Genomic DNA, 26270 nt, shown 5'->3' with positions numbered 1-26270 from the left:
GCAGTTTTTTTGTTCTTCTTCCCAGCCTAACGCTCTCCCTTATTCAGAATCAGCAGCTGCAACCTCTCCCTAATGCTAAGATCGGCAGAAGTAAGATGGCGGTCGGCGTGCACGCCCTTTTATAGCCCCTGTGACGCCACAAAAAGCCAGCCAATCACTTGCATGCCCTTCTCAAAGATGGTGGTGACCGATGCCCATGTCATCACGTTGCCCACAGTGTGCGTCCTCCATCATTGGCTGAAAAAGGGCGCTGGAAGCATCATTTGAAACGCGACTTTGGCGCTCTGGTCGTCGACCTCGTGGCCGACCTCACGCTATGGTCGGGTTTCGTTTCATGGAACCCGACTTCAGCGAAAGTCGGCGACTTATGAATTTGACCGACCTGTTTCGCTCAACTCTAGTTATTACTTTACAAGGGGAAGCACAGAGATTGAGAAGGGATGGTCTGAGTAGTGGACAACCGCTTTAAAATAAATCAATTGATTTTGAATATTTAATTTTAATAAATGCTGCAATAGAAAGAAATATTAACAATATATAAAATTGGAGCCTGAATGGGGGGCTGCTGTATATAGCAGTATTATAAGTGTATACTTTATTTATTGAATGGATACTACAGGTTACAGAATAGTACTGACGCCTTCATCAGTTATCACCAATATTTTTTCAAACAAGAAAGTTCAGTATAATAACTAGTTGCACAAGGATACCATCTAGTGGTCATATTGAAAACTGCATAAAAATCAACATCACATTTAAGCCAAGGAATAGTCTAGTTGTCAAGATAGCAAAAATTGTACAGAACACTTACCATGCATGTCTGCATGTCTTATATGTTTTCTCATTCTCTGATATACTATTAAACTGAAGCTCTGGTCTTCTATTTTACTCTAATGATTATTATACCTATATTATGTCTCTTGTGACATCGGCGGTCATGCCCGCCGATGCCCCATCAGCAGCGGCAGCTGCCGCAGCCTCTCCTCACCTGCGCGCCTCCGTCCGTGTGCGCACCCGCCCTGTCTTCCGTCCTGCTGCACGCGTCGGCCTTAGGTTGAGGGCGCGCGCCCATCCATCCTTGTCATTTGGCCGTGGGCATCGCTGAGGGGCAGGGCTGAGGAGCACTTCCTGGCACTAAGGTACTTCAGGCATCCTCCCTAGGAGGGGGGCGCCTGGTGATTGTGTGGATCTCCCGCACTGTTCTGGCCGCACTCCTCTTGTTTTGTGCTACTACTTGGTGCTCATCGCGGCACCTGTTTCTGTGTTGTGTCAGTCCTCCCTGCTTGCCTCGGTTCCCCTTGTCCGTTAGGTCCTCCCTGTCTGTCCCTACCTACCTGCGGGTATTCATTTCCCCGGTCGGTTCCTGCCATCCTGGTCTCCCTGTTTTCTCCTGTCTGGATTCTCTTGCATAATTCCCTCTAGGCTTCCCTGTCTGTCCGTCTCCCCTCTGTGCCTCGCTCTGTCGCCCCACGGGCCTTTCTGCTGGGTTCCTCCTTCCTCTGGTTCTCTTGCCTAGGTACCCTTGTCTCTGTCCGTGGTTCCCTGTCCTACCTCTTGCCTTGCGTCTCCCTGAGCCGTCCCTCTTGGTACCAGCTGTCGCGGATCTGACCTCTGTGGTCTTGCCCCTAACGATCCCTGTATATTGGTTGTCATCACCTGGTGCGCTCGGCCCAGGGGCTCCAGATCCGCGACCCAGAGGGTCCACTCTCGGACGTAGTCTGCTCCTGAAGCGTCACATCTCTTTTCAGTTTTATCTTGGAATTTCCTTTACTGAAAATATTGTCACTATACCATAGACCTATCCATGGTTAAAATGTGCAGCAGAAATTGATATAATGTAAAATCTGTAAAATCTCATCCGTTTGCCTGCAAATGTCTGTGGATGCAAATTGCTGCATCCGGCACAATAAAAAGCTCAGAAGGGAAGGAGCGCCAGATTACAGTCCATATTTTGTTTTTATGGTTTGTAGGTTCCCACTGGAAGAGCCCCTGAGTTGCCAGAACAGCAGACTCCCCCATAATGACCCCATTTTACAAACTACACCTCTCAATGGACTCCTCTCAGAGTGCAGTGCTTATATTGACACCACAAGTGTGTCACAGAATGTTATTCCAAAGGGCAGTAACATGTTAAAAGTATAATACTAGTGGCAGGGAACTTACATTAAATGCACCTCTCCAGAGTGGCAATAAAAATGTTATGGTGTTGAGGAAAAATAAAGATGCACCTGAAAGTGGACCCTCTGGGTCATGACTCCAGAGCCCCCGGAGGCGAGTGCCCAGGTGAGGACCACCCCCTATACAAGGAGTGTTAGGGACAGACCTCCAGGGGATAGAGCCACAACAGCCGGAACCAAAGGGACGACTGAGGCAATAGAAAGAAGGCGCTGATGTGGACGATAAGCAGAGCACCGGGCAAGGCAGAGACCCAGTGGGGTACAGGACCGGAGAGCCAGGGGAGCACAGAACTGGAGGCTGTAAAGGTAAAGAAGCAAAATGATGTATAAAGTGTAGGACGGCAGATAACCGAGACGGAGAGGGGAGAGCATGAGGCAGGACAGAGGAGGGAAAGCCCTTGGTGAGACTGGGAGGGCAGAGTACAGGAGAGTCAGACCGAGATCAAGCAGGCAGCGGACTAGGGAGAACCAAGGCACTAACACAGCGCAGACAGAGGATGAGAGGGGGCCTGAGGACACAGTGAGCACCGCAGCAGACAGCGTCACCGCATAAGATAATCAGGCGTCTTACCTGAGCAGGCGCCGGGCATATGTAGCGGTGGAGGCCGCCATGTTGGGGGCGGGGCTAGCACGTCACATTACCCAGGAGGCCGCGCACTGTGTGCTCATACCCGACACCGAGGGAGCCGGAGGCCGGGCGCGGGGACGCGCCGAGAAGCAAGAGCATGCCGGACAGAGCACGCAGAGAGGTAAGCAGGAGCAGGGGCCGGTGCCGTGACAAAAAAATGCTAGAGTGGTGCTCTTTGTCTGGATGAAAGTAGAAAGCAGTTAGAAGCTATGTTTTATAGTCAATGAACACATAGAAATACAATCAAGGATCCTGTACAGAGGCTTCAATCCACCATTCCACCATCAAAATCAAAATCTTTGGTCAAGCAAAGGTAAAAGTACTGGCGAATAGAGGCTAAGGAGCTCAATGCAGATTATTAACCACTCTAAGACCGTTTTCACAATTTTTCTTTGTACTTGTGCTAGCCGTTATTTTAATTTAGCTCCGGGACCCATTACAATCAATGTGCCTTTACACATGTCTGGTTGTCTGAAAACAAATATGGAGACATGCCCTATCTTGATCTGTGTGGTGGAACAAACTTGCTAATGTAAGTTGATAGGCCCGTGAAGAAATAACAGCTCGCGGATGTCATCCCTGTGTTGTCCATACATTACTGTTGAATGGCTAGGAAAAGCTAAGAATTTTTTTATAAGAAAAAAAAACAGATCCAACCAAGATTGTGAAACCTAACACAGAGGCTAAAAATGTGTCCTACGCAGTGAAGAAAACAAGGCCCATTGTTCACCTGAAAAAGAAAAAAAACTAGTCAAGTGCACTGTGCTTACAATAGAAAGATAATCCAGCTCAAAGATGACGTGAAAAAAACAATTCTTTATTTACTCAGTTTTAGCAAAATAGAGGATAAAAATTTCAGCATAGATAGGACAAGATGTTGCGTTATCAACGCGTTTCAGGTGTCACAGCACCCTTAGTTATGATTAAGGGTGGTGTGACACCTGAAACGTGTTGATAATGCAACATCTTGTCCTATCTATGCTGAAATTTTTATCCTCTATTTTGCTAAAACTGAGTGAATAAAGAATTGTTTTTTTCACTTCATCGTTGAGCTGGATTATCTTTATATTGGAATTTCTCACGTCAAGACACGGCGGTTCCATGCTCCGAGCTTCATGATGTTCATGAGCTGGACTGTTTCGCACTGTGCTTACACCAGTTTGCATCTTGGCTGGCCTAGCCGCGACATCGTAAAACACTGCTGACATATTGAAGGCTTAGTACACTGATTCACCTTCTTATGTTTAGTCCTGATTAGCTACACAAACCGTCTTGACATTGAAAATATGACAAGGCCAGTAAGAATAGTCTGTAAATGGGGTGCGAATAACATGAGTTAAGAAAATAGTTCTGTTTTCTGTAAAGCAAATAAATACCAAATTTAAAGTTAAAGGCGCAATAATGGTTAAAAGTCATTGACTCTTCAGGTATCATAAGTGTTTATTTCTTCAATAGATAATACAAATTACAGTCTTGGAACCAATGTCTTTATCAGGTATCATTGATAGAATAACAACTGAAAGTCCTACTCAAAGCTTTACATGTTATTATGCACAATTTCACCAAATAAGCAGGTTGAGCATTTTCTTCTTTGATGCATTTAACTCTATGGATAGCCTTGTTGTCTTTTTTCTTGTTCTAAAGTTGTCATCCTTTATCTACAACAAATATTCAGCTCAAAAAATTCATCCATCCAATTTATAGCAGAAATACAAGTACGGTATATTTTGGCCAAATATTCAGAAAACAGCATTCATTTTACTATATTATGTACTGACAGACGGGAAACAAATTCCTAGTGGGGTGTAGTTTTTTGTTTTTGCTTTTTTTTTACATTGGATTCAATTGTCGTATTCAGAAAGTCATACATTTTTATTATTCTGTTGAAAACATCTTATGAGGGCTTGCTTAGCTTGATCTTTGGTATGGGCTGTGTTTTTTTATTGGTTCCATTTTGGGGTATTCCAGAAGGATAGCACATCCACTATGCATAAATGGGAGATGTCTCTAAGGGTTAAAAATTCCATTTATATATATCATCATAGAGTAGTTTATTTTTTAGGTCTGGAGAGATTTTTTTTTCGAAACCAGTACACTAAATAATACTCTACAATTCATTGGTTTGTCTTTACTCATCTACCTAAATATATAAATCTTAACCCAAAAACAGAATTTTGTTCTAAAAATCTAATTAGTTTGAAACATTTCAAATTCACTGAAAAAGGTATTATGTCTATTATAACATTATAAAATGTATGTACAATTTAGAGTCAATATATAAAAATAAGGAGAAATTAATGTGTATATTTTGTCCAAACTTCAAACCGGGAACACCTTTTATTTTATAAAAGAAATTTATATTGTAGCTTGGTGACCTATATGAAATATTCAAGAAATTTATTTCTCTCTGAATCTACCTCCTCTGTTTCTAACTCGTATTGCTTCATTGCAATAAAATATAGAATAAATGGCTCCCCCAAGGATGCTCTGATACATTTGTCTTCTCGTAGTGCAGTCAGTGCATCTTCTAATTTTAATGGAATAGGCCAAGTTTTAAGCTCAGGAAGATCTGTGTTGCTGTTTAGGGTGCCGAAGAAGTTTAGGCCCTTCTTGATCCCATCCAGTCCAGCGGCAACTGTGGCAGCTAGGACTAGGTAAGGGTTTGCCATCGCAGAACATAACTTGTTTTCTATATAAGTTCCGTTCTTGCAGTAGGACTTTACATTGTATGTAGAACCGTTATTGTATCCCCAGGTAGCAGAGATGTGCTCTTGTGATTCCTTAATATCCTTTGACAAATGTTTTCGGCAAGCAACTCCTGGAGCGACTAAGCAACTGAGTGCTGCAGAATGGAGAAGAAGTCCAGATAACCAGTTTTTACCAATGTCTGAAAGCTCTTGCACATGTGTTCCACTATAAAATAAATTTTTCTTCCCTTGTATGTCCCATAAGCTATGTGATAAGATCCCAGAATTATAGAAACCCACCATATCAGTATAGAAACTTGCTATGTTTCCATGCTTTTTAGCCACTTCTTTGATGGCAGTTTTAAAGGTGAATGCAATGTCAGCTGCCTGCAATCCATAATCAGGTTGAAATGATATCTCCATCTGTCCAGGTCCAATGGAAGAAGAAAAACTTTCAATGTTTCCACCAATGTAGTACAGTCCATCAAACAGCTCTTGAATGAATAACTGGTCATGGTCGGTCAATAAAGTTACTGCAGGAAATGATACTGTTTTGGCATTTATAATTTCAGCCATACCAAATATACAAAACTCATAGGAGAAAGCAGAATGTAGCAAAAACCCAATTTCCTCAAGCTGATGAAGTAATCGTTTAGCTAAAAATCGTGGAGAGGTGAGAAGTGGATCCCCTAGAAAGGTAAAAGAATCACAGATGACTCTTGCAGTTTTTTCAGTCCAAGGCAGAACCCGGAAGGTTTCTAAGTCTGGTTTCAGAATGATGTCACTTTTGAAATGCATTGAGTTGATGTGGTCTACTTCATTGTCCTTTGGGCTGAGAGTCAATTCAAGGTAACTGCGTGGCATATAAATGCCACTAATGGCCCTTTCCTGCAAAACATTACCAAAATATTATTCTTAAATTAGTTGTTCAATTTTTTCTAAGCATGCCAATACCCCAGGTGTTGGTGAAAATCACTGTTTTGGCACACAGCAGAGCTCGAAAAGGAAAGAGCGCCATTTGACTTTTTGAATGTAAAACTTGCTGGAATAATTAGCAGACACCATGCTGCATTTGGAGAGCCCCAGATGTACCTAAAACAGTGGAAGCCATGCACAAGTCACACCATTTTGGAAACTAGAACCTTCAGGGGACTTATCTAGATGTGTGGCGAGCACCATGAAGCCCCAGGTGCTTTGCAGAAGATAATAATGTTGAGCAGTGAAACAAAAATCAAAATTTTCACCCAAAAATGTATTTTTAGCCCTAAATTTTGCATTTTCACAAGGGTAATAGGAAAAATTACACATAAAATTTGTTTTGCAATTTCTCCTGAGTGTGTCGATACCCCATACGTGGAAGAAAACTATTGTTTGGACAAATGTCAGGGCTCAGAAGGAAAGGAGGGCCATTTGACTTTTTGAATGTAAAATTTGCTAGAATAATTAGCGGACGCGATGTCTCTTTTCAAAAGCCCCGTGTTGTGCCTAAACAGTGGAAAATCCCCACAAGCGACTCCATTTTGGAAACTAGACCCCTCAGAGAACTCATCTAGAAGTCTGGTGAGCAACTTGAAACACCAGGTTCTTCACAGAAGTTTAAAACATTGATCCGCGAAAATAAAAAAATCACAACAAACAAAAATGTTTTTAGCCCAAAATTTTACATTTTTACAGGAGAAATTGCATAATACAATTTGTTGTGCAATTTCTCCTGAGTATGCTGCTACTCAATATGTAGAAAAAAACTACTGTCTGTTTGCACAGCAGGGATTGGAAGGGAAGGAGCGCCATTTGACTATTTGAATGCAAAATTGGCTGGAATTGAGAGCGGATGCCATGTTGCATTTGGAGAGCCCATGATGAACTTAAACAGTGGAAACTCCCTACAAATGAACCCATTTTGGAAACCAGACAAATCAATGAATGTATTTAGGTGTATGGTGAGCACCTTGAATGCCAAGGGGCTTTACAAACGTTTTTAACGTAGAGCTATAAAAATAAAAAAAAATAATTTTTTCCATATAAATTTTCTTTTAGTCCCCAATTTTTATGTTCACAAGGGTAACAGGAGGAAATAGAACCAAAAACTTGTTGTGCAATTTATTGTGAGTAGGCAGATACCTCAAGTGTGGGGGTAAACAACTTTTGACAGGCCTCAAAAAAGAAGTAGGGACATTTTGGAACACAAAACTTTGATGGAATGGTCTGCGGGTGTCAAGTCGTGTTTGGAGAGCCTATGATGTGCCTAAACAGTTGAAAACCCCCACAAGTGAGCCAATTTTGGAGACTAGACCCCTCAAGAAATTTATCTAGATGTGTGGTGAGCACCTTGAACCCACAGGTACTTCAGAGAATTTTACGTTGAATATATTTTTTCCCACAAAAATGTTGCTTTAGCCCCAAATTCTTTCATTTTCACAAGGATAGCAAGAGAAAATGGACTACAAAATTTGTTGTTCAATTTCTCCTGAGTACGCCAATATCCCATATGTGGTCAAAAACTACTTCTGAGGCACAGTGCAAAGCTCAGAACAGAAGAAGTGCCATATTGGAGTTCAGATTTTGCTGGACTGGTTTGAGGGTGCCATGTCACATTGGCAGAGCCCCTAAGGTGCCAGGACAGCAAAACCCCACAAAAAAAGACCCCATCTTACAATCTACACCTTTTAGTGAATTCATTTAGGGGTGTAGTGATCATATTGACAACACAGGTGGGTCCCTGAATTTTATACCATTGGGCAGTGAAGAAAAAATAATTACATTTTTATCACCAAAATTTTGTTTTAGCTCCAGAATTTACATTTTCACACTGGGAAATGGGTAAAAATGGTAACAAAATTTGGACAACAATTTCTGCTGAATGTAGAGATACCCTATATGTGGCTGTACAGTACTATTTAGCCATACGGTGAAACTTGGGAGGGACAAAGCGCTATTTGCCTTTTGGAGTGCCGATTTTCCTAGAATAGTTTGATGACTCCATATACAGAGCCTCTAACTGCTAGAAGTGCAGAATAGTCCTTCAAGTGAGCCCGTTTTCAAAATTATACCCCTTTGCAAATTTATGTACAAATGTAGTAATGATTTTGAGTCCATGGGTGTTTTCCTGAAACAAGCAGCAGTGGATGTTGCTAAGTGAAAACTGCAAACTGTTGTTGTATTGACCAGTATGTTGCAGTGACCAGTACGTTGTAGTGGCCAATACTTGCCAGGGACTAGTATGTTGTAGTGACCAGTACATTGTTGTAGTGACCAAAGATTGTTCCCAGCTCATGCTTGTAGAGACACGCACTCGTAAATTAGGCAGGCTCTCAGCACTACAGAAATAACAAACACGTGAACGCTAAATATGGTTTAGGCACACTCTGGAGATCAGAAGGGAGGGGGGCATCTGGATTTGCGAGTGCAGAATTTGCTGGATTTATTTAGGGGAGCGAGAAGCCAATTTGCTATTCTAGAGCCTTCGTGCTACCAGTAACAAGGAAGCTTCCTATATTTCCACTGACTGATGATGGACAGGATCACATTTATCCTGTGCACTACGCTGAGCACTTACATAGGAGTTTCCATCTAAATTTCAAGTGAAATTCAGATGAAACCCCCAAAATCCATTCACTATGATAAGCCAGCAGAGTTACTCTGGACTCCGTTTGGCCTCTGTTTAGCGGTATCCTTCTTATCCGAAGTGCACAAAACTGTGTCTGATGGCACTTTTATTATAAGAACATCATAGGCTAAACGGCATCCACAATGTCTCCATCTGCCTCATTATATTGAATCTTCCACCAGGGGTTCCATCTGAATCACATATTTCAGAGATTTACACAGAAACTCCGGTGTAAATGCTCAGCGCAGAGAGAGGATAAGGGCTTCTGGCAGTGAGTGCAGAGTGTCACCTGTCAGAATCAGCTGACACCTGGAGGAGTTTGCGGGCCAGGACATATCCATAAATTACTCCCTTTTTCCCCCTTCAAAAATAAAGAAATTTAAGCTAAAAAAATAAGCATATTTGGTAGAGCTGTGTCCAAAAAAGTTAATCTATCAAAAAATTAACTTATTTAAACCCTACATTAAGTGTCAAAAAATTCTGAATCCTAAATTTTCATTTTTTAGTTGCCTGATTTAACCTAAAAAAAGAGCAAAAAGTTATCAAAAGGTCGTATATACCGTATTTTTCGGACTATGAGATGCACCGGACTATAAGACAGAGCCAGGTTTTAGAGGTGGAAAATAGGGAAAAATATATTTGAAGCAAAAAATGTGGTAAAATATTCAATACCATAAATAACATACTATTATATGTGGTGTTATTATATATAATAGTATGTTATTATGTTGGAAGCTACGGGTAGAAGATGGTGCTGCGGGACCAGTGTGGTGTCTGTAGAGTACTATATGAAGACGCTGGAGGGTGAGTATAAGCATGGGGGTACAGGGCTTATATTTAAAGCACCACTTCAGCACTGAGAAATAACCCTGGAGTGCTGCCTTAATATCTAATGGGAGAACTATAACGCCCAGCATGTCCTGCAGATCCTATGGCATGCTTGGAGTTATAGTTTACCACAGGAGTGGCAGAGTGCTTTGTTATGTGCTGTAATAACTAACCTTTTAATTAATTCTTTCTTGTATAGGTTGTGCTCAGTGCAGGTCCTGCAGCCAGCCATGACCACACACTGCCCTCCTTCTTATTACCTCACCACAGATCATGTAAGATGAAGCTGCATTGTTTGTAGTGAGGTGTCTGCAGGACCTGTGATGAAGAGGCAGGGCTTGGTACAATCATGTGATTTTCCAGCCCGCCCTCTTCATGACCTCAGTACAGGTCCTCCACAGAGCATTCAGCATCGCATCAGCGCTGTCAAGTATGTGGCATCCCTCCCTCCTGCTCCTGCCCCCTCCTCCACCGGACACAGATCTCCCCAGCTGTTGCAGGAATCCAGCACTGGGGAAACCATGTGGGTCCATTGTTTAAGTGAAGGAATATTCATTTGCTGCTCCCCTCCCAGACATGGGGGGAGGGAAAGCAGCTAATGAATATTCACTTCACTTTAATTATTGGAACCATGTGGTTTCCCCAGCACCGGATTCCTGCAGCGGCGATATTTTCCTGCCTCCTGCAATCCCAGTCCGCCGCTGCCCCCTCCCCACATGCTACATTCCAACCATAAGACGCACCCAGACTTTCCTCGAAAATTTGGAGGAGAAAAAGTGTGTCTTATGGTCCGAAAAATACGGTACCACAAAATGACATCAATAAAAATGTCAACTCAGGGAGCAAAAAGCAGGCCCTCACAAAGCACCATAGATTGAAGAATTAAAAAAACAATACAGGTCTCAGAAAATGAAGATGCAAACTTTTTTTTTTACTAATTTCTGTATTTTTTCACCATTAAATGATAAAAAATTGGACAAGTCTGATATTCCTCTAATTGGGCAGACCTGGAGAATCATGTTGCCAGGTAATTTTTACTGCATAATAAATGATGTAAAAACAAAAACACAAAAAATGGTAGAATTACATTGTTAGAATTTGTTTCCACATGTTCTAGTACATTGTACGGTAAAATGAATGGTGTCATTCAAAACTACCACCTCCAGTATACCGAAAGAAAAATAAAACAGTTATGGCTCTTGGAATAAGGGTTAGAAAAAATCAAAAGCACAAAAAAAAATTCCCAGGTTCTTAAAGAGTTTTTCCAATTTATACCTCCTGACTGACCAGCACGTCTGTCCATAAAATGGCTGCTTATGCAGAAGCATGTGACCAGGCCAGTCCATCAGCATCTTCCAATAGAAAAGCAGCTTTCTGATGTGAGGTGTTTTTCAATTGGACAAGACTGATGTAACGGTTTGGTCACATGTTCCTCCACCAGCAGCCATTTTACTGACTGAAGATCTATGCAGTCTGTGAGTAAAACTGCATTAAGAGCAGGAGGAGAACCTGTTATACAGTGGGGAAAATAAGTATTTGATACATTGCCGATTTTGCAAGTTTTCCAACCTACAAAGAATGGAGAGGTCTGTAATTTCACCACAGGTACAATTCAACTGTGAGAAACATAATCTAAAAATAAAATCCAGAAAATCTCATTGTATAATATTTAAATAATTAAATTGCATTTTATTGAATGAAATAAGTATTTGATCACCTACTGACTAGCAAGAATTCTGGCTCTCACAAACATGTTAGTTTTTCTTTAAGAAGCCCTCCTACTCTGCCCTCATTACATGTATTAATTGCACCTGTTTGAACTCGTTACCTGTATAAAATACATCTGTCCACACACTCAATAACACTCTAACTTCTCCACCATGGCCAAGACCAAAGAGCTGTCTAAGGACACCTGGGACAAAATTGTAGACCTGCACAAGGCTTGGATGGGCTATAGGACAATAGGCAAGCAGCTTGGTGAGAAGGCAACAACTGTTGGCACATTAATTAGAAAATGGAAGAAACACTGTCAAGCTCCCTCGGTCTTGGGCTCCACGCAGCAGAATCTCGCCTCGTGGTAAGAATGATTCTGAGAAAGGTTAGGAATCAGTCCAAAACTACATGGGATAACCTGGTCAATAACCTGAAGAGAGCTTGAGCCACAGTCTGAAACTTTACGATTTGTAACACATTACGCTGTCATGGATTAAAATCCTGCAGGGCACTCAAGGTGCTCCTGTTCATGCCAGCACATGTCCAGGCCCATTTGAAGTTCACCAATGACCATCTGGATAATCCAGAGGAGGCATGGGAGAAGGTCATGTGGACACATGAGACAAAAATACAACTTTTTGGTATCAACTCCAATCGCCGTGTTTAGAGGAAGAAGAAGGATGAGTACAATCAAACACCATCCCAACCGTAAAGCATAGTGGGGGGAACATCATACTTTAGGGGGCTTTTCTGCAAAGGGGACAGGAAGACTGCACCGTATTGAAGGGAGGATGCATGGCCGGGTCCAGGTTCTCGTAGGCCCTGAGTGAAAGAGTCTCAGTGGGCCCCTTTAACACAAACCACGATTCGTGAAGCAGAGATAGGAGATATAGGCATAGTAAAATACCAAAGATTTCACTTATTACTGACATTACATGGGTGATATCTATTGTAAATTCTACAATAGCTCAGAAACTGGCGAATCCTTGAGCTCCATACAATATTGTGATCATTACATAGTGTTATATACAGTATTGTGGGCACCATATATTGCTCCATACAGTATTATGGCCACCACATAATTCTCCATAAAGTATAATGGACCCCATATATTGCTCCATTCATTATAATGAGCGCCATGTAGTGCTCCATATAGTATAATGAGCCCCATATATTGCTTCATACAGAATAATGAGCCCCATATAAAGCTCCATACAGTTTCATGAGCCCCATATATTGACCCATACAGAATAATGGGCCCCATATAGCGCTCTATACAGAATAATGGACACAATACAATGCTCCATACAAAATAATTGACACCATATATAGCTCCATACAGAATAATGGGCCTCATAAAATGTTCCATACGAAATAATGGGCCCCATATAATACTAAATACAGAATAATGGTCCCATATATTGTTCCATACAGAATAATGGGCCCCATATAATGCTAAATACATAATAATGGCCTCATATATTGTTGCATACAGTATAATAGGCCCCATATAATGCTCCATGCAGAATAATAGGCCTCATATATTGCTCCATACAGAATAATGGATGAGGTGGATGGATTACAAAAATCAATCTAGCTGTATCTTAACCCCTTCCTGACATCAGACGTACTATCCCGTCCATGGGACCCGGGCCCCTCTGCCCATGGACGGGATAGTACGTCTACCGCGATCAGCGGCGCCCACGTGGTGAGCGCCGCTGATCGCGGCCGGGTGTCAGCTGATTATCACAGCTGACATCCGGCACAATGTGTCAGGGGCGGTCACGGACCGCCCCCGACACGTTAAACCCTTGCACACCACGATCAAACATGATCGCGGTGTACCGGGGGTTAAATGGAAGCATCGGCAGGGAGGGGGCTCCCTCCGTGCTTCCCTGAGCCCCCCACGGCAGCGCAATGTGCAGCGCTGCTGCCGGGGGCTCCTTTCCTGCAGGCCCCCGAATCCAAGATGGCGACGGGGGCCTTCGGGGGCCTGCAGGAAGCTGGCTTCCTCAGTGCCTGCAAAGCGCAGGCATGAGGAAGCCTTGTGCACTGCCTGTGACAGATCGCTGATCTGTCACAGTGATCTGTGATGTGACAGATCAGCGATCTATCATAGAACAGTGATGTCCCACCTGGGACTATTTAATAAAGTAAAAAAAAAATAAAAAAAAAGTGTTAAAATAATTTTTAAAAAATCGCCAAATTACAAAAAAAAAAAATATTCCCCCAAATAAATCCATTTTTTGAAAATAAAAAAACAAAAAAACAATAAAAGTACACATATTAGGTATCGCCGCGTCCATAACGACCCGCCCTATAAAACTGTCCCATTAGTTAACCCCTTTAGCGAACCCCTTAAAAAATGAAAATAAAAAACGAAGCAAAAAATAATGATTTATTATCATACCGCCAAACAAAAAGTGTAATAACGCACGATCAAAAAGACGCATATAAATATCCATGGTACCGCTGAAAACGTCATCTTGTCCCGCAAAAAACGAGCTACCACACAGCATCATCAGCAAAAAAATAAAAAAGTTATAGCTCGCAGAATAAAGCGATGCAAAAATAATTATTTTTTCTATAAAATAGTTTTCATTGCATAAAACCGACAAAACATAAAAAAACGACCTAAATGAGGTATCGCTGTAACCGTACTGACCCGAAGAATAAAACTGCTTTATCAATTTTACCGCAAGCGGAACGGTGTAAACGCACCCCCCCAAAAGAAATTCATGAAACGCTGGTTTTTGTTCATTCTGCGTCCCAAAAAACGTTCATTCTGCGATCAAAAAATGTCACGTGCCCAAAAATGGTACCAATAAAAACGTCAACTCGTCCCGCAAAAAATAAGACCTCAGATGACTCAGTAGGTCAAAATACGTAAAAATTACAGCTCTCAATATGTGGTGATGCAAAAACTATTTTTACAATAAAAAGCGTCTTTTAGAGTGCGACAGCCGCCAAACATAAAAACCGCCATAAATAGTAAATAAAACCCCCCGTTATCACCCCCTTAGTTAGGGAAAAATAATAAAATAAAAAAAATGTATTTATTTCCATTCCATTTTTCCATTAGGGTTAGGGTTAGGGTAGGGTTAGGGTTAGGGCTAGGGTTAGGGCTGAGATTAGGGTTAGGGGTGTGTTGGGGTTCGGGTTGGAGTTAGAATTGGGGGTTTCCACTGTTTGGGCACATCAGGGGCTCTCCAAATGCAACATGGCGTCTGATTTCAATTCCAGCCAATTCTGAGTTGAAAAAGTCAAATGGTGCTCCTTCCCTTCCAAGCTCTGACATGTGCCCAAACAGTGTTTTACCCCCACATATGGGGTATCAGCCTACTCAGGACAAATTGCAAAACAATTTTTGGGGTCCAATTTCTCCTGTTACCCTTAGGAAAATAAAAAATTGGGGGCAAAAATATCATTTTTGTGGAAAAAAATGATTTTTTTATTTTCACGTCCGAGCGTTATAAACTTCTGTGAAGCACTTGGGGGTTCAAAGTGCTCACCACACATCTAGATAAGTTCTGTGGAGGGTCTAGTGTCCAAAATGGGGTCACTTATGGGTAGTTTCAATTGTTTAGGTACATCAGGGGCTCTCCAAACGCACATGACACCCGCAGACCATTCCATCAAAGTCTGCATTCCAAAACGTCACTGCTTCCCTTCCAAGCCCCGACGTGTGTCCATACAGTAGTTTTCTCCCACATATGGGGTGTCAGCGTACTCATGGCAAATTGGACAACAACTTTTGGGGTCCAATTTCTCCTGTTACCCTTGGGAAAATGAAAAAATTGGGGACTAATTGATCATGTTTGCGGAAAAAATACAATTTTTTTATTTTCATGCCCGGGCATTATAAACTTCTGTGAAGCCCTTGGGGGTTCAAAGTGCTCACCACACATCTAGATAAGTTCCTTAGGGGGTCTCTTTTCCAAAATGGGGTCATTTGTGGGGGGTTTCCACTGTTTAGGTACATTAGGGGCTCTCCAAAGGCAACATGACACCCGCAGAACATTCCCTCAAAGTCTGCATTCCAAAACGTCACTACTTCCCTTCCGAGCCCCTACGTGTGTCCATACAGTAGTTTTCTCCCACATATGGGGTGTCAGCGTACTCAGGACAAATTGGACAACAACTTTTGGGGTTCAATTTCTCCTGTTACCCTTGGGAAAATAAAAAAATTGGGGACTAATTGATCATGTTTGTGGAAAAAATACGATTTTTCTATTTTCATGCCCGGGCATTATAAACTTCTGTGAAGCCCTTGGGGGTTCAAAGTGCTCACCTCACATCTAGATAAGTTCCTTAGGGGGTCTAGTTTACAAAATGGTGTCATTTGTGGGGGGTTTCCACTGTTTTGGTACATCAGGGGTTTTCCAATCGCGACATGATGTCCGATCTCAATTCCAGCCAAAAACGTCAAATGGCGCTGCTTCCCTTCCGAGCTCTGCCATGCGCCCAAATAGTGGTTTACCCCCACATGTGGGGTATCAGCGTACTAAGGACAAATTGCACAATAACTTTTAGGGTCCTGTTACCCTTGGGAAAATAAAAATTGGGGTGAAAAGATCATTTTTGTGGAAAAAATATGATTTTTTAATTGTACCGCTGTACGTTATAAACTTCTGTAAAGCCCTTGTGGGTTCAAAGTTCTCACCACATATCTAGATAAGTTCCTTGGGGGGTCTAGTTTCCAAAATGGGACTCTCCAAATGTGACATGGCGTCCGATCTGAATTCCAGACAATTTTGCATTGAAAAAGTCAAACGGCGCTCCTTCCATTCTGAGCTCTGCCATGCGCCGAAACAGTCGTTCCCCCCCACATATGAGGTATCAGCGTACTCAGGACAAATTGCACAATAACTTTTGCAGTCCAATTTCTCCTGTTACCCTTGGTAAAATAAAAAAAATTGAACCTGAAGTATTTTTTTTGTGAAAAAAGTTAGATGCTCATTTTTTTTAAATATTCAAAAAAATTCCTGTGACGCACCTAAAGGGTTAATAAACTTCTTGAATGTGGTTTTGAGCATCTTAAGGGGTGCAGTTTTTAGAATGGTGTCACTTTTGGGTATTTTCTATCATATAGACCCCGCAAAGTGGCTTCAAATGTGATGTGGTCCGTAAAAATAAAATGGTGTTGTAAAAATGAGAAATCGCTGGTCAACTTTTAACCCTTATAACTTCCTAACAAAAAAAAATTTTGGTTCCAAAATTGTGCTGATGTAAAGTAAACATGTGGGAAATGTTAGTTATCAAGTTTTTTGGGTGCCATATCTCTGTGATTTAAGGGCATAAAAATTCAAAGTTGGAAAATTGCGAAATTTTTAAAATTTTTGCCAAATTTCCATTTTTCTCACAAATAAACGCAAGTTATTTGAATGAAATTTTACCACTAACATGAAGTACAATATGTCACGAGAAAACAATGTCAGAATCACCAGGATCCATGGAAGTGTTCCAGAGTTATGACCTCATAAAGGTACAGTGGTCAGAATTGTAAAAATTGGCCCGGTCATGAACGTGCAAACCACCCTTGGGGGTGAAGGGGTTAAACTTTATGGAGATAGTCTATTAATGGAAGTTATGGAAATATCATAGCACAGTGAGAAGCTATTCTGATCTCAGCCATTAATTTGACATGGGAAAAAAACATTAATATCAGAACTTAGGTGAATCACTAATATAGGAACTTAATACATGGTCTTACTTGGAAAAAACGTGCAGGAATTATTTTAGACCTGGATACTCCATGCAAATCGGCAGCTTCAAATCTCACAAATCGTACATCTTCTCTAGCAATTTGCTGTTTAATATGTTCAACAGAAGAAACTAACTGAAGAGGATGTTGACTTCTACTGGAAGCTGGATAAGCGTGTTTACTATCGGAGCAAATGCTTTCTGAAATAAAAGCAAGAAAAATATTATACAATGCACTAACAACATTTCCTATATGGTACATGTGGTCTGTAAAAACTGTATCTAGTGGTTGGGTGACTGAAACAGGGTGTCATCGGATGTTTTTCTGACTACACACCATTCCAGGCATTTGACCACTGCAGACAAACACTTACTTAGTAGTCGGGTGACTAAAAAACAAGACATCATTGCTTCCTGTCCTGGCACGGACTAACAGACTGGGGTTAGAGCAGGTGAATATGACAGATTTCAATATTTTTAAACAATTTAATTACTAGTTAATTAAGAAAACTAAAACAAAAATTATACATTGCCTTTAACTTAAAAACATTTAGTTTTACAGTGAACATTTACTTTTACACCAGAACAATCAAATCATTCATTCAAGGTATTATGTCTATAAATTTTTGATTTCAAAACCAAAAAATGAAAGACTTTACAGTTAATGGGGATGTCTGGCCTTTGGGTACAAGTCTGCAGTCATACTGTGTAACTGTAGACTTGTTAATCCTCATAGACAAAAACAGACCCGTCACCTTTTCTCGCAGGAATGGCTTTTATGCTTTTTTTATCAAATTAGTGGTAACTAAACATCCTATGTTATTTATACATACTGTTACTATTTACTAGCTTACTTACCACACGGTATATGCTCATTTAGATTTTTTCTTGGGTTTTATTTGTGAAATGGCCCCAGTGTGAACGTGTACACATTTGACAAATACGAACTTATGATGCAGCGTAAAATTACCGTTGTAAATTTTAAAAAATAATAGTTGCTGAATTGCACTTTTTGCGCAATTTTGCCACACTTGAAACTTTTTCCCACTTCCACAGTACATTGCATGATAAAATGAATGGTGTAATTGTAAGAGGGTCAAGGCCTAGCCCTTTAAATGTTGATGCTACTGTTTACTTGTACATAATTGTCATATTTGAATGTATTTGCATATCTGTGCATTATGTGTCAGCTGTATATGCGTATTTATTGCCATATTACTATATGTAGGTTAGGGACAGTGCAGTTAGGGAAAAGGCCACTAGATGGGGGCACTGAGTACACTGCATAGGAAAGCATAGTTGTAGGATACTTTAGAGGTTAATAGTAGGAGTGGTAGCTGGGTAATAAGGTAGAAAGATTTCCTGGTTATAGTCAGACGGGGGTAGACCCCTGGTGTGCTCAGGTGGCCTTGGGGCCTGAGCTGCTCAGTTACCACACAACGTTCCCAAGCAGAGAATCCCAGACATCCATATAGAACAGTGGAAGTACTCAGGAAGAAGTAAAGCGTGCAGTGCATGGTATCCACAGCAGTGTAGTGAAGAAGTCAGTGAAGAAGTTACTGATGAAGTTACTGACAAAGTTTGGGTGCTGAAGTAGTAGAGTGGGCCACCATCGAGTGCGTGGGCAGGATAAACAAAAGGGGGTGGATGACCTAGTAGATGATTAATTCCGTGTCTGGGCTGAAGTCGGTTCCATGGAGATAGGTTGAAGTGCCGTTTTCACCAGACTCCTCGTCTCATTGTAACTTTATGGCCTATTCCTGTGTAGTAGAAGACGTCAGGGTACTGTGGTACTGTGACAAGTATGCTGGAATTGTTATGGATGTGTTGTGTCCTGAAGAGAATAAATCCATTATGTTTAAAGTTGCTTTGGACTCTGCCTCCTGTCCTTTAAGTGAATGGAAGAGCAGGGAACACAGCAGGGAAGAAGCAGCTGACAGCACAGTGAATATGGATTGTGCTGACCAGTCGACCACTCGGCCGTGGTTTTACATAATTTAAAAGTACAAGTCATTACACAAAAAACAAGCCCTCATATGGCTTGGTGAATGGAGAAATAAAAAGTTATGGCTCTTGGAAGAAGAAGAGAAAAAAATTAAAATGCAAACATGGCAAGTAGCCATGGCGTAAAGGGTTTAAAGAGGTGGCAGTGTGAGGACATAGTATGTGGGAATGTATGCAGAAGGGGGGGAAGTATGAGGAGCCTAGTATGGAAAGGATGAACTATGGAGAGGTGGGGGGCAATATTGTATAGAAAAAAACATTGTTGAGGCAAAGTACCATAAGAGGGATAACTTAAGGGTCATGTTTTGAGTAGGAAGCCCAGTGAGGTGCAATTATTTAGTCAGGGGCACAGCATAAGGCAGATATTTTTATCCAAAAGCATTATAATCACACTGATATTTTTAAGGGCGTTGCATCGAGTTGTGTTGCAGAACACCGGAGAATATGGAAGTCTGCAAAGATGAGCTGTGGATTTGAAAAGTCATCATGGCATCTGGACCAGATGGGGAAGAAGAAAAAAAAGAGAACAACTCCAAATTAAAAATGTCACCTATAAGGTATTTGGTTGTAAATGTTTATTGGTGATACTACCTGCGTCTCATCAGTACTGTGGCTCCTGTATGATCAACAGTTTGATGATTGCTGCTAACAACAACTCAAAGTATCTCCCTACCATTATTTAGGACATACTGGGAGTTTTAGGTTCATGCAATACAATTTTATATGTAGCTGATATGACATTGCAATTGATGTACTAATTTTGGCCATGTATTAATGTGCGAATGTTGGTTCTGGCGCTGTATCCATGTAGTGGTTGTGGTTTTGGTGATGTATTAATGTACTGATAGTGGCTCTGTGCTGTAGTCATGTACTCATGGTGGTTCTAGTGCTGTAATCATATACTGATGATGGTTCTGTTGCTGTAATCATATACTTATGGTAGTTCTGGTTATGTATTCATGGACTGGTGGTGGTTCTTGTGATATGTTTATGTACTGATGGTGGTTGTGATGCAGTATTTCTGTAATGTTGGTGGTTCTGGTGATGTGTTCTTTCATCTGTTGATTTAGTCCTGTACTAATGGGGACTCTGGAGTTGTATTCATGTACTAAAGGTGGTTGTGATGCTGTATTTCTGCACTATCAGTGGCTCGGGTGATGTTTCTAGTGATGTATTCTTGTAATGATGGTGGTCTTGTGCTGCTATTGATTCTGATCCTGTGTACCTGTAGTAATTCATAACTTGTCAGATAATGTGATACAGAGCTATGCTAATAAAGTATTATACGATCTGCTAAGTTAAGGATTATTATATCTGTATTTATATTAGAAGCATTAATTATAACATTAAGCACTGCAGCATATAAAATTGTAACAGTGCATAATATACTCACTGTTAAGATTCAGTTAGGCTGGCAGGTACCATTGGTCATCACCTGACCACTCATATACTTACATACTTACAGATACATGTAGAGAAGGTTCTCTTCCAGCTTCTCTCAATAAGCTGAGGCAGGAGTTTTTCACTGAACATTAAGAGAAATAGGAAGGGCAGCTAGTCGACACTTGACTGAAGTATGCAAATTGCATGTGAGCGATCACATGGCAGCTACTCATACCGTTTAGGCTGTGCATAGGCTAAATCGTTAAATGGATTTTTTAGATTCAGGTCTACCTATTGTTTAGTCTGCTTGATCTCTGGCTTTCCTGTGACTATGTTTCAGGAATATACCTTGGTTAGAGTCCAGCTACCTGCCTTAACTTTTATGATCCCCAGCTTGTTACTGATCTTACTAATGTCTCACTACCAGAGCTAAAAAAAAATGTCTACTCCAGATGTCTGTACCTGAACATTCCCTGCAGTAAATTCAAGATTCTTGCACAGAGAATAAAGGATGAAAATCATTCTGTAATGCTGTAGATAAGCCCCCGATGTAACCTGAAAGAGAAGAAAAACGCGTTATATTATACTCACCCAGGGGCGGTCCGGGTCCGGAGGGTGTCATGGTCCGGTCCGGCGCCTCCCATCTTATAGCGATGACGTCCTCTTCTTTGCTTCCCGTGATGGCTCTGGCACAGGCGCACTGCTCTGCCCTGTTGAGGACAGAGCAGAGTACTGCAGTGCACAGGCGCCAGAAGAGGTCCAGTGCCTGCGCACTGCAGTACTCTGCTCTGCCTTCAACAGGGCAGAGCAGTGCGCCTGCGCCAGAGCCGCAAAGGGAAGCAAAGAAGAGGACGTCATCACTAGAAGATGGGAGGCGCCGGATCGGACCGCGACACCCTCCGGACCCAGACCGCCCCTGGGTGAGTATAATATAGCTCGTTTTTCTTCTCTTTCAGGTTACATCGGGGGCTTATCTACAGCATTACAGAATGCTGTAAATAAGCCCCTGATGGCGGCGGTCGCCTCTTATAGTCGAAAAAATAGGTGACAGATTTCCTTTAACCTGTAGTAGCTTTTGAAAACATGAAAAACTCTACATACATATAACATATATATATAAATGGATAACATATCAAGAACATTATTACTAAACTGATCAGCTGCTAGACAACACAAATCACACAACATGGTGATATTATATGGATCATGGCTTAATGGCAATATGAAATTAGTATTCTTACCATCAGTAGAGGGAGGATCAAACTTGATACCAGTAGCATTGTTTGACTTATTAGGTATTATTTTCTGTTTTCCCTCAAATGACTGAATTGGCTGCATCAATTGTTCATCTTTTTGTGACTCTCCATGATCTGGTAAAATTTGTCCCATCAAAAGGTCGTGCAGTTTATTCTCTTCAGGAGTTTTTGTGGATTGTAATATTTGGATTTCTTTCACCAAATATGGCTTAAATGTTTCAAAAGTTAAGCCAGACTTTTCACTTGCATTCTCACTTCGGGTTGGAGGACGTATCAAAATTCTGCTGGTTGTGGCTTTTGGAGTCCATTTGTTTTTACAAATAGTCAATGGGCTATCCTTAATACTGCTTTTTAACTCTTCCAATGTCTTTTTAGGTATGGACGATCCCAAAGGTAAAAGATCTTCACTCGGCTTTTCATGAATGTTTTTAGAACTTTGTTTAGAGTTTATGTTTTCTTCTGGCACATTCTTATCATTTTTGGTGCTAGCAGTGTGTATAGACACCACGGGTTCCATTCTTTGTTTCTCTTGTTCTGCTTTAGATGACTCATCTCTTCGGTTATCTTTTTGTGTAGTACTTTGTCTTTTATCCTTGAAAAGTAGTTTATTAGACATATCAAATGCTTGAAAATAATTTTCCATATCATTATGTATGCCTTCAAAATAATAATTATTTGAGGAACTTACAGAATGGCAAGTATTTGTTTTCTCCCACTCTAATGGAGGCAAGTATTTGCCAGTAACTTTTACTCCTCTCTGCCTTCTAAGACTTGATATCACACTCCCATCTACTTCATCACATTTGGTGTAGCTTGGATCCTAAAGTAAATTTTTAAAGCTGTTAACAAAAGTTACTTTTATAAATCTATTGCTTATATAACAAACTGATGATAATAGGTCATTATGTTACATGAATCTGCTCCCAAGCTGCAGAGTATTCTGCACTTCTCTACCCTTCACCTTCTAAATCAGGGGTGGGGAAACTTTTTTCTGCCAAGGGCCATTTGAACATCTGGCTTGGACTGGCCAACAGGAGAACAGGTCCGGTCGGCCCTGTGCAAAAGTGGGCCACAACCCTCATATTAGGCCAGTACTTGGCACAATATACTTGAATCACTATGTACAGACACAGGCAGCATCACATCCATTTAATAATCTACACAGTTATTTGTTATATGAATTTGTGATTGAGGATAAAGTCACATTTGCATGTAGCAAATGTGGGGCCTTGTAGTTGATTATTGGTGGGCTCTTGGTACCCCAGTCCGACACTAGATATTCCATCCTTTGGGGGACGTACACCTATTGGAACTAACAATCATAAAAGTTAATATTGACCCTTTAACGAGCCTTCCCAAATGACTTAGGATAAAAGCCAAACCAGAATCTCAATTTGCAAATACTATGCTTTGGGGTATTACCCCTCATCAGTGCAAAGTATGAGATCTGATTTGGCTGGGTGAGAGGCTTAAGACAAGCCAGGACTTCATTTTAAACACTCTATAACTATGCTTTGTGCTCACTTATACTCCTGGTGCATTGGTCTGTGAGAAACCAGGCGATGTTTAGTGCGGTCGCTCTAACCAGCACATGATTAGCTATTAATGTTTAGATCTATTGGATATATAATTTGTTGCTCTATGGATTCTTCAGAGGATGAACAATTGTATGGTGGAAATACTGGATGAAATTTACTCAATTTTCAAGATATTCACCTTTGTGTGGCTCATCATGATTGTTCATTGATTTAAAATGCTTGGGATGTTTCCAGGTTGGAAGTTTGTAATGTTTTCTCTCTTAATATTTTTTCTCTCAATACTTTTTCTATTTTATTTTGGATACTAACCTTGTTAATTTTTAAGGTCAAATATGCATAGAGTGATAGACTCTTTTTTTATTTACCTACATAGGCTCGTGTCTGCCAATCTCTATCTTGCTTCAAAGATGGAGCCACTGGTCTGTTATACATGAGGGGGCATGTGCAAGGATCTTATGTTGATCATATTGCTCTGCCCTCGCACAACATGGTGCGAGTAGATGACTATAGTACAAGTACACTGCATAGGTGCAATTTGACTTTTGCAGGACTCTTTACTGGGTTGCCCTTTTCTCACTGGCACCTTGGCACCTGCTGAGCCTGGTGTTTAGCTATGTTATAGGACAATGGATTTTCCATGGGGCGAGTCCCAGACCTAATGTATGTACACACATGTTAGGATATGGGTTGAACTAGATGGACTTAAAGTCTCCCTTCAACCTTAAATACTATGTTACTATGTTACTTGCTGTTTATTATTCAATTCACGTGTTTTTGTATTTCATGATCCACTTTATTGATCTGAAATATATATATATTATATAATGTTTTATTATCACAGTCATAATACTTCTTTATGGAATGTCCTCTGTGTATCTTATGCTTTATTGATAGCAATATTGAGTAATCACTGTTTATGAGATTATGTCTGTGATATACTATGTAAGGCCTCTCATTTGCACCCTATGACAGCTTCAGATTGGTTCCAGGAAGATTCTTAAACATTGCTATTGGATATGCATTAACAAAGGAACTTTACTATTTTTCTCATTTATTGAAGGAGTGCTAACATTTTATGGATGTTAACTAGTGGTAAATAGCTTTATTTTCACTAGCAAGCTTGCCATTTTTTTCTGCCTCAGTACTTCTTTTCCTGCATTTTTGTGCCTTTTTTGACAGTTTCTAATGAAGCCTCTGGAGAGAAATACCGGAAGGTTACTTCTTCCGACAAGCCTACACCTGCAGTGACCACCGATCCACCAAACCGCTGCATGACCAGATCTGTCCTCGCCTATTGTATCGTCACCCATCTCTTGTAGATTGTGAGCCCTCACGGGCAGGGTCCTCTCTCCTCCTGTACCAGCCGTGACTTTTATTGCTTAAGATTTTTGTACTTGTTTTTTTATCATGTATACCCCTTTACACATGTAAAGCGCCATGCATTAAATAGCACTATAATAATAAATAATAATAATAAATAATGCTGTTTGATAAAAATGCGACTGCCCTAAAAAAATGATATAAAAATATCATGATGAACCAAAAAGCTGTACATACAGCATTTTTAATATATTGCTATAAACTTTTAACCATCATATGATTCCATTACTTTGAACAAAAAAGCCACTAAGCAGAGGAAAATACTGCGTCATTTTAGCTGTAGTAAAAGATGCTGGGCAGCAGGCATATGAGTTGATGGGTGAAAAATGTTAGATCTCTGCATTCCTCACTTTAAATTTTAATGTGATTTTCCTCTACAGTTCTCTCACCAAAACTTTTCTATTTTCTTTTATATTTTCACGCTCAGATCCTCTCCAAATCTCAGCATTTGACTATTTATACCTCTCGGTATATTTATAACAGTTTGTTGTCTAGGGCTAGGAATAACTGGTTTATTATTTTGGAGAAAGTATCTTAAAATATACTTTGATATATTCATAGCATTTTAAGTGTCAAATGTATGTCAAAAATATTTTTCCTGACATTATTTGAAATTCATAGTCTATCGCTGTACTTAATACTGGCATAAATTATGTTATATATTGTTATTTACACTCAGCAACACAAATGTATGTATGAAAAAATGTAAAACAAAATATTCAATATATTATTCTTTTTGGTTAGGTATTAATTTGATTTAAAAATGTTGAATTTTTGTATTTATGTAGATTAACACCATGCTATTATTCTGTGAAAAAGAATTGGAAAAGTTATACAAAAGTATTATGATTTATTGTAAAAATGAACAAACCTGAGTTACACAAATATAACACTGAAATCAAAGAAACTGAAAATATAAAATGTAGAACTGTGCCATACCTCTGTCGTGTTTATATCATTGTCCATTCCAGTTGCATGTTAGTTCACGTCACCATCTGGATCTGAACAGAATAGATGATCCACAAAAGAAAAAGAATCTGTGGCCAATATTTATAGGAAAATTCATAATACAGCTATTCTAGAAAGCTTTAATTAATATTAAAGAGCTGAGGTACCTAACACATGAGCTTTGTGTGCTGGAATAGTGTTGAAGCCGTCAAATAAAAGCACAATTTCAACTGTCAGGATCAAACAATGAAAACAAAAGGCACAAAAGGCTGACTGATCATTCTACGTAAGCAAAACACTGTTTTGTAACAAAGTTTAATTCTAGAAACTGTCCTGCCTGTTTGGATAACTGACTTTACATGAATGGGTATAATGGTGCCGTCACACTAAACGATGCACCAGCGATCCCGACAACGGT

The 26270-nt window shown here is 40.4% G+C and overlaps 1 protein-coding gene across 1 annotated transcript; it reads right to left on the bottom strand.

Moving 5' to 3' along the window:
- Nucleotides 1-4345: 4345 nt before the first annotated feature.
- LGSN (lengsin, lens protein with glutamine synthetase domain) lies at nt 4346-25870 on the bottom strand. The gene is made up of 6 exons (XM_073569424.1): nt 25844-25870; nt 25776-25796; nt 22675-22806; nt 21972-22578; nt 17354-17544; nt 4346-6380 (listed from the first exon to the last, which is right to left on the bottom strand). Exons 1-6 carry the CDS (start codon nt 25868-25870, stop codon nt 5181-5183), a joined length of 2178 nt encoding a protein of 725 aa, XP_073425525.1. The 3' UTR covers nt 4346-5180.
- Nucleotides 25871-26270: the final 400 nt, after the last annotated feature.

This window comes from Dendrobates tinctorius, unplaced genomic scaffold, assembly GCF_039654945.1.
Source record: "Dendrobates tinctorius isolate UK_male_01 unplaced genomic scaffold, ASM3965494v1 ptg000024l, whole genome shotgun sequence".
In the NCBI taxonomy this organism is placed as follows: domain Eukaryota; kingdom Metazoa; phylum Chordata; class Amphibia; order Anura; family Dendrobatidae; genus Dendrobates; species Dendrobates tinctorius.
The sequence above is the reverse complement of the archived record's forward strand: the minus strand, read 5'-3'. Positions and strand labels throughout refer to the sequence as shown.

Bases quoted from the DNA above. Each gene is read 5' to 3' on its own strand.
- LGSN (XM_073569424.1), bottom strand. From the start codon at position 25,870: ATGGACAATGATATAAACACGACAGAG. The intron at 22,807-25,775 runs GTTTGTTCATTT...AATTTACTTTAG, and splicing joins GTTATATTTGTGTAACTCAG to GATCCAAGCTACACCAAATG. The intron at 22,579-22,674 runs GTAAGTTCCTCA...CTACTTTTCAAG, and splicing joins AAACAAATACTTGCCATTCT to GATAAAAGACAAAGTACTAC.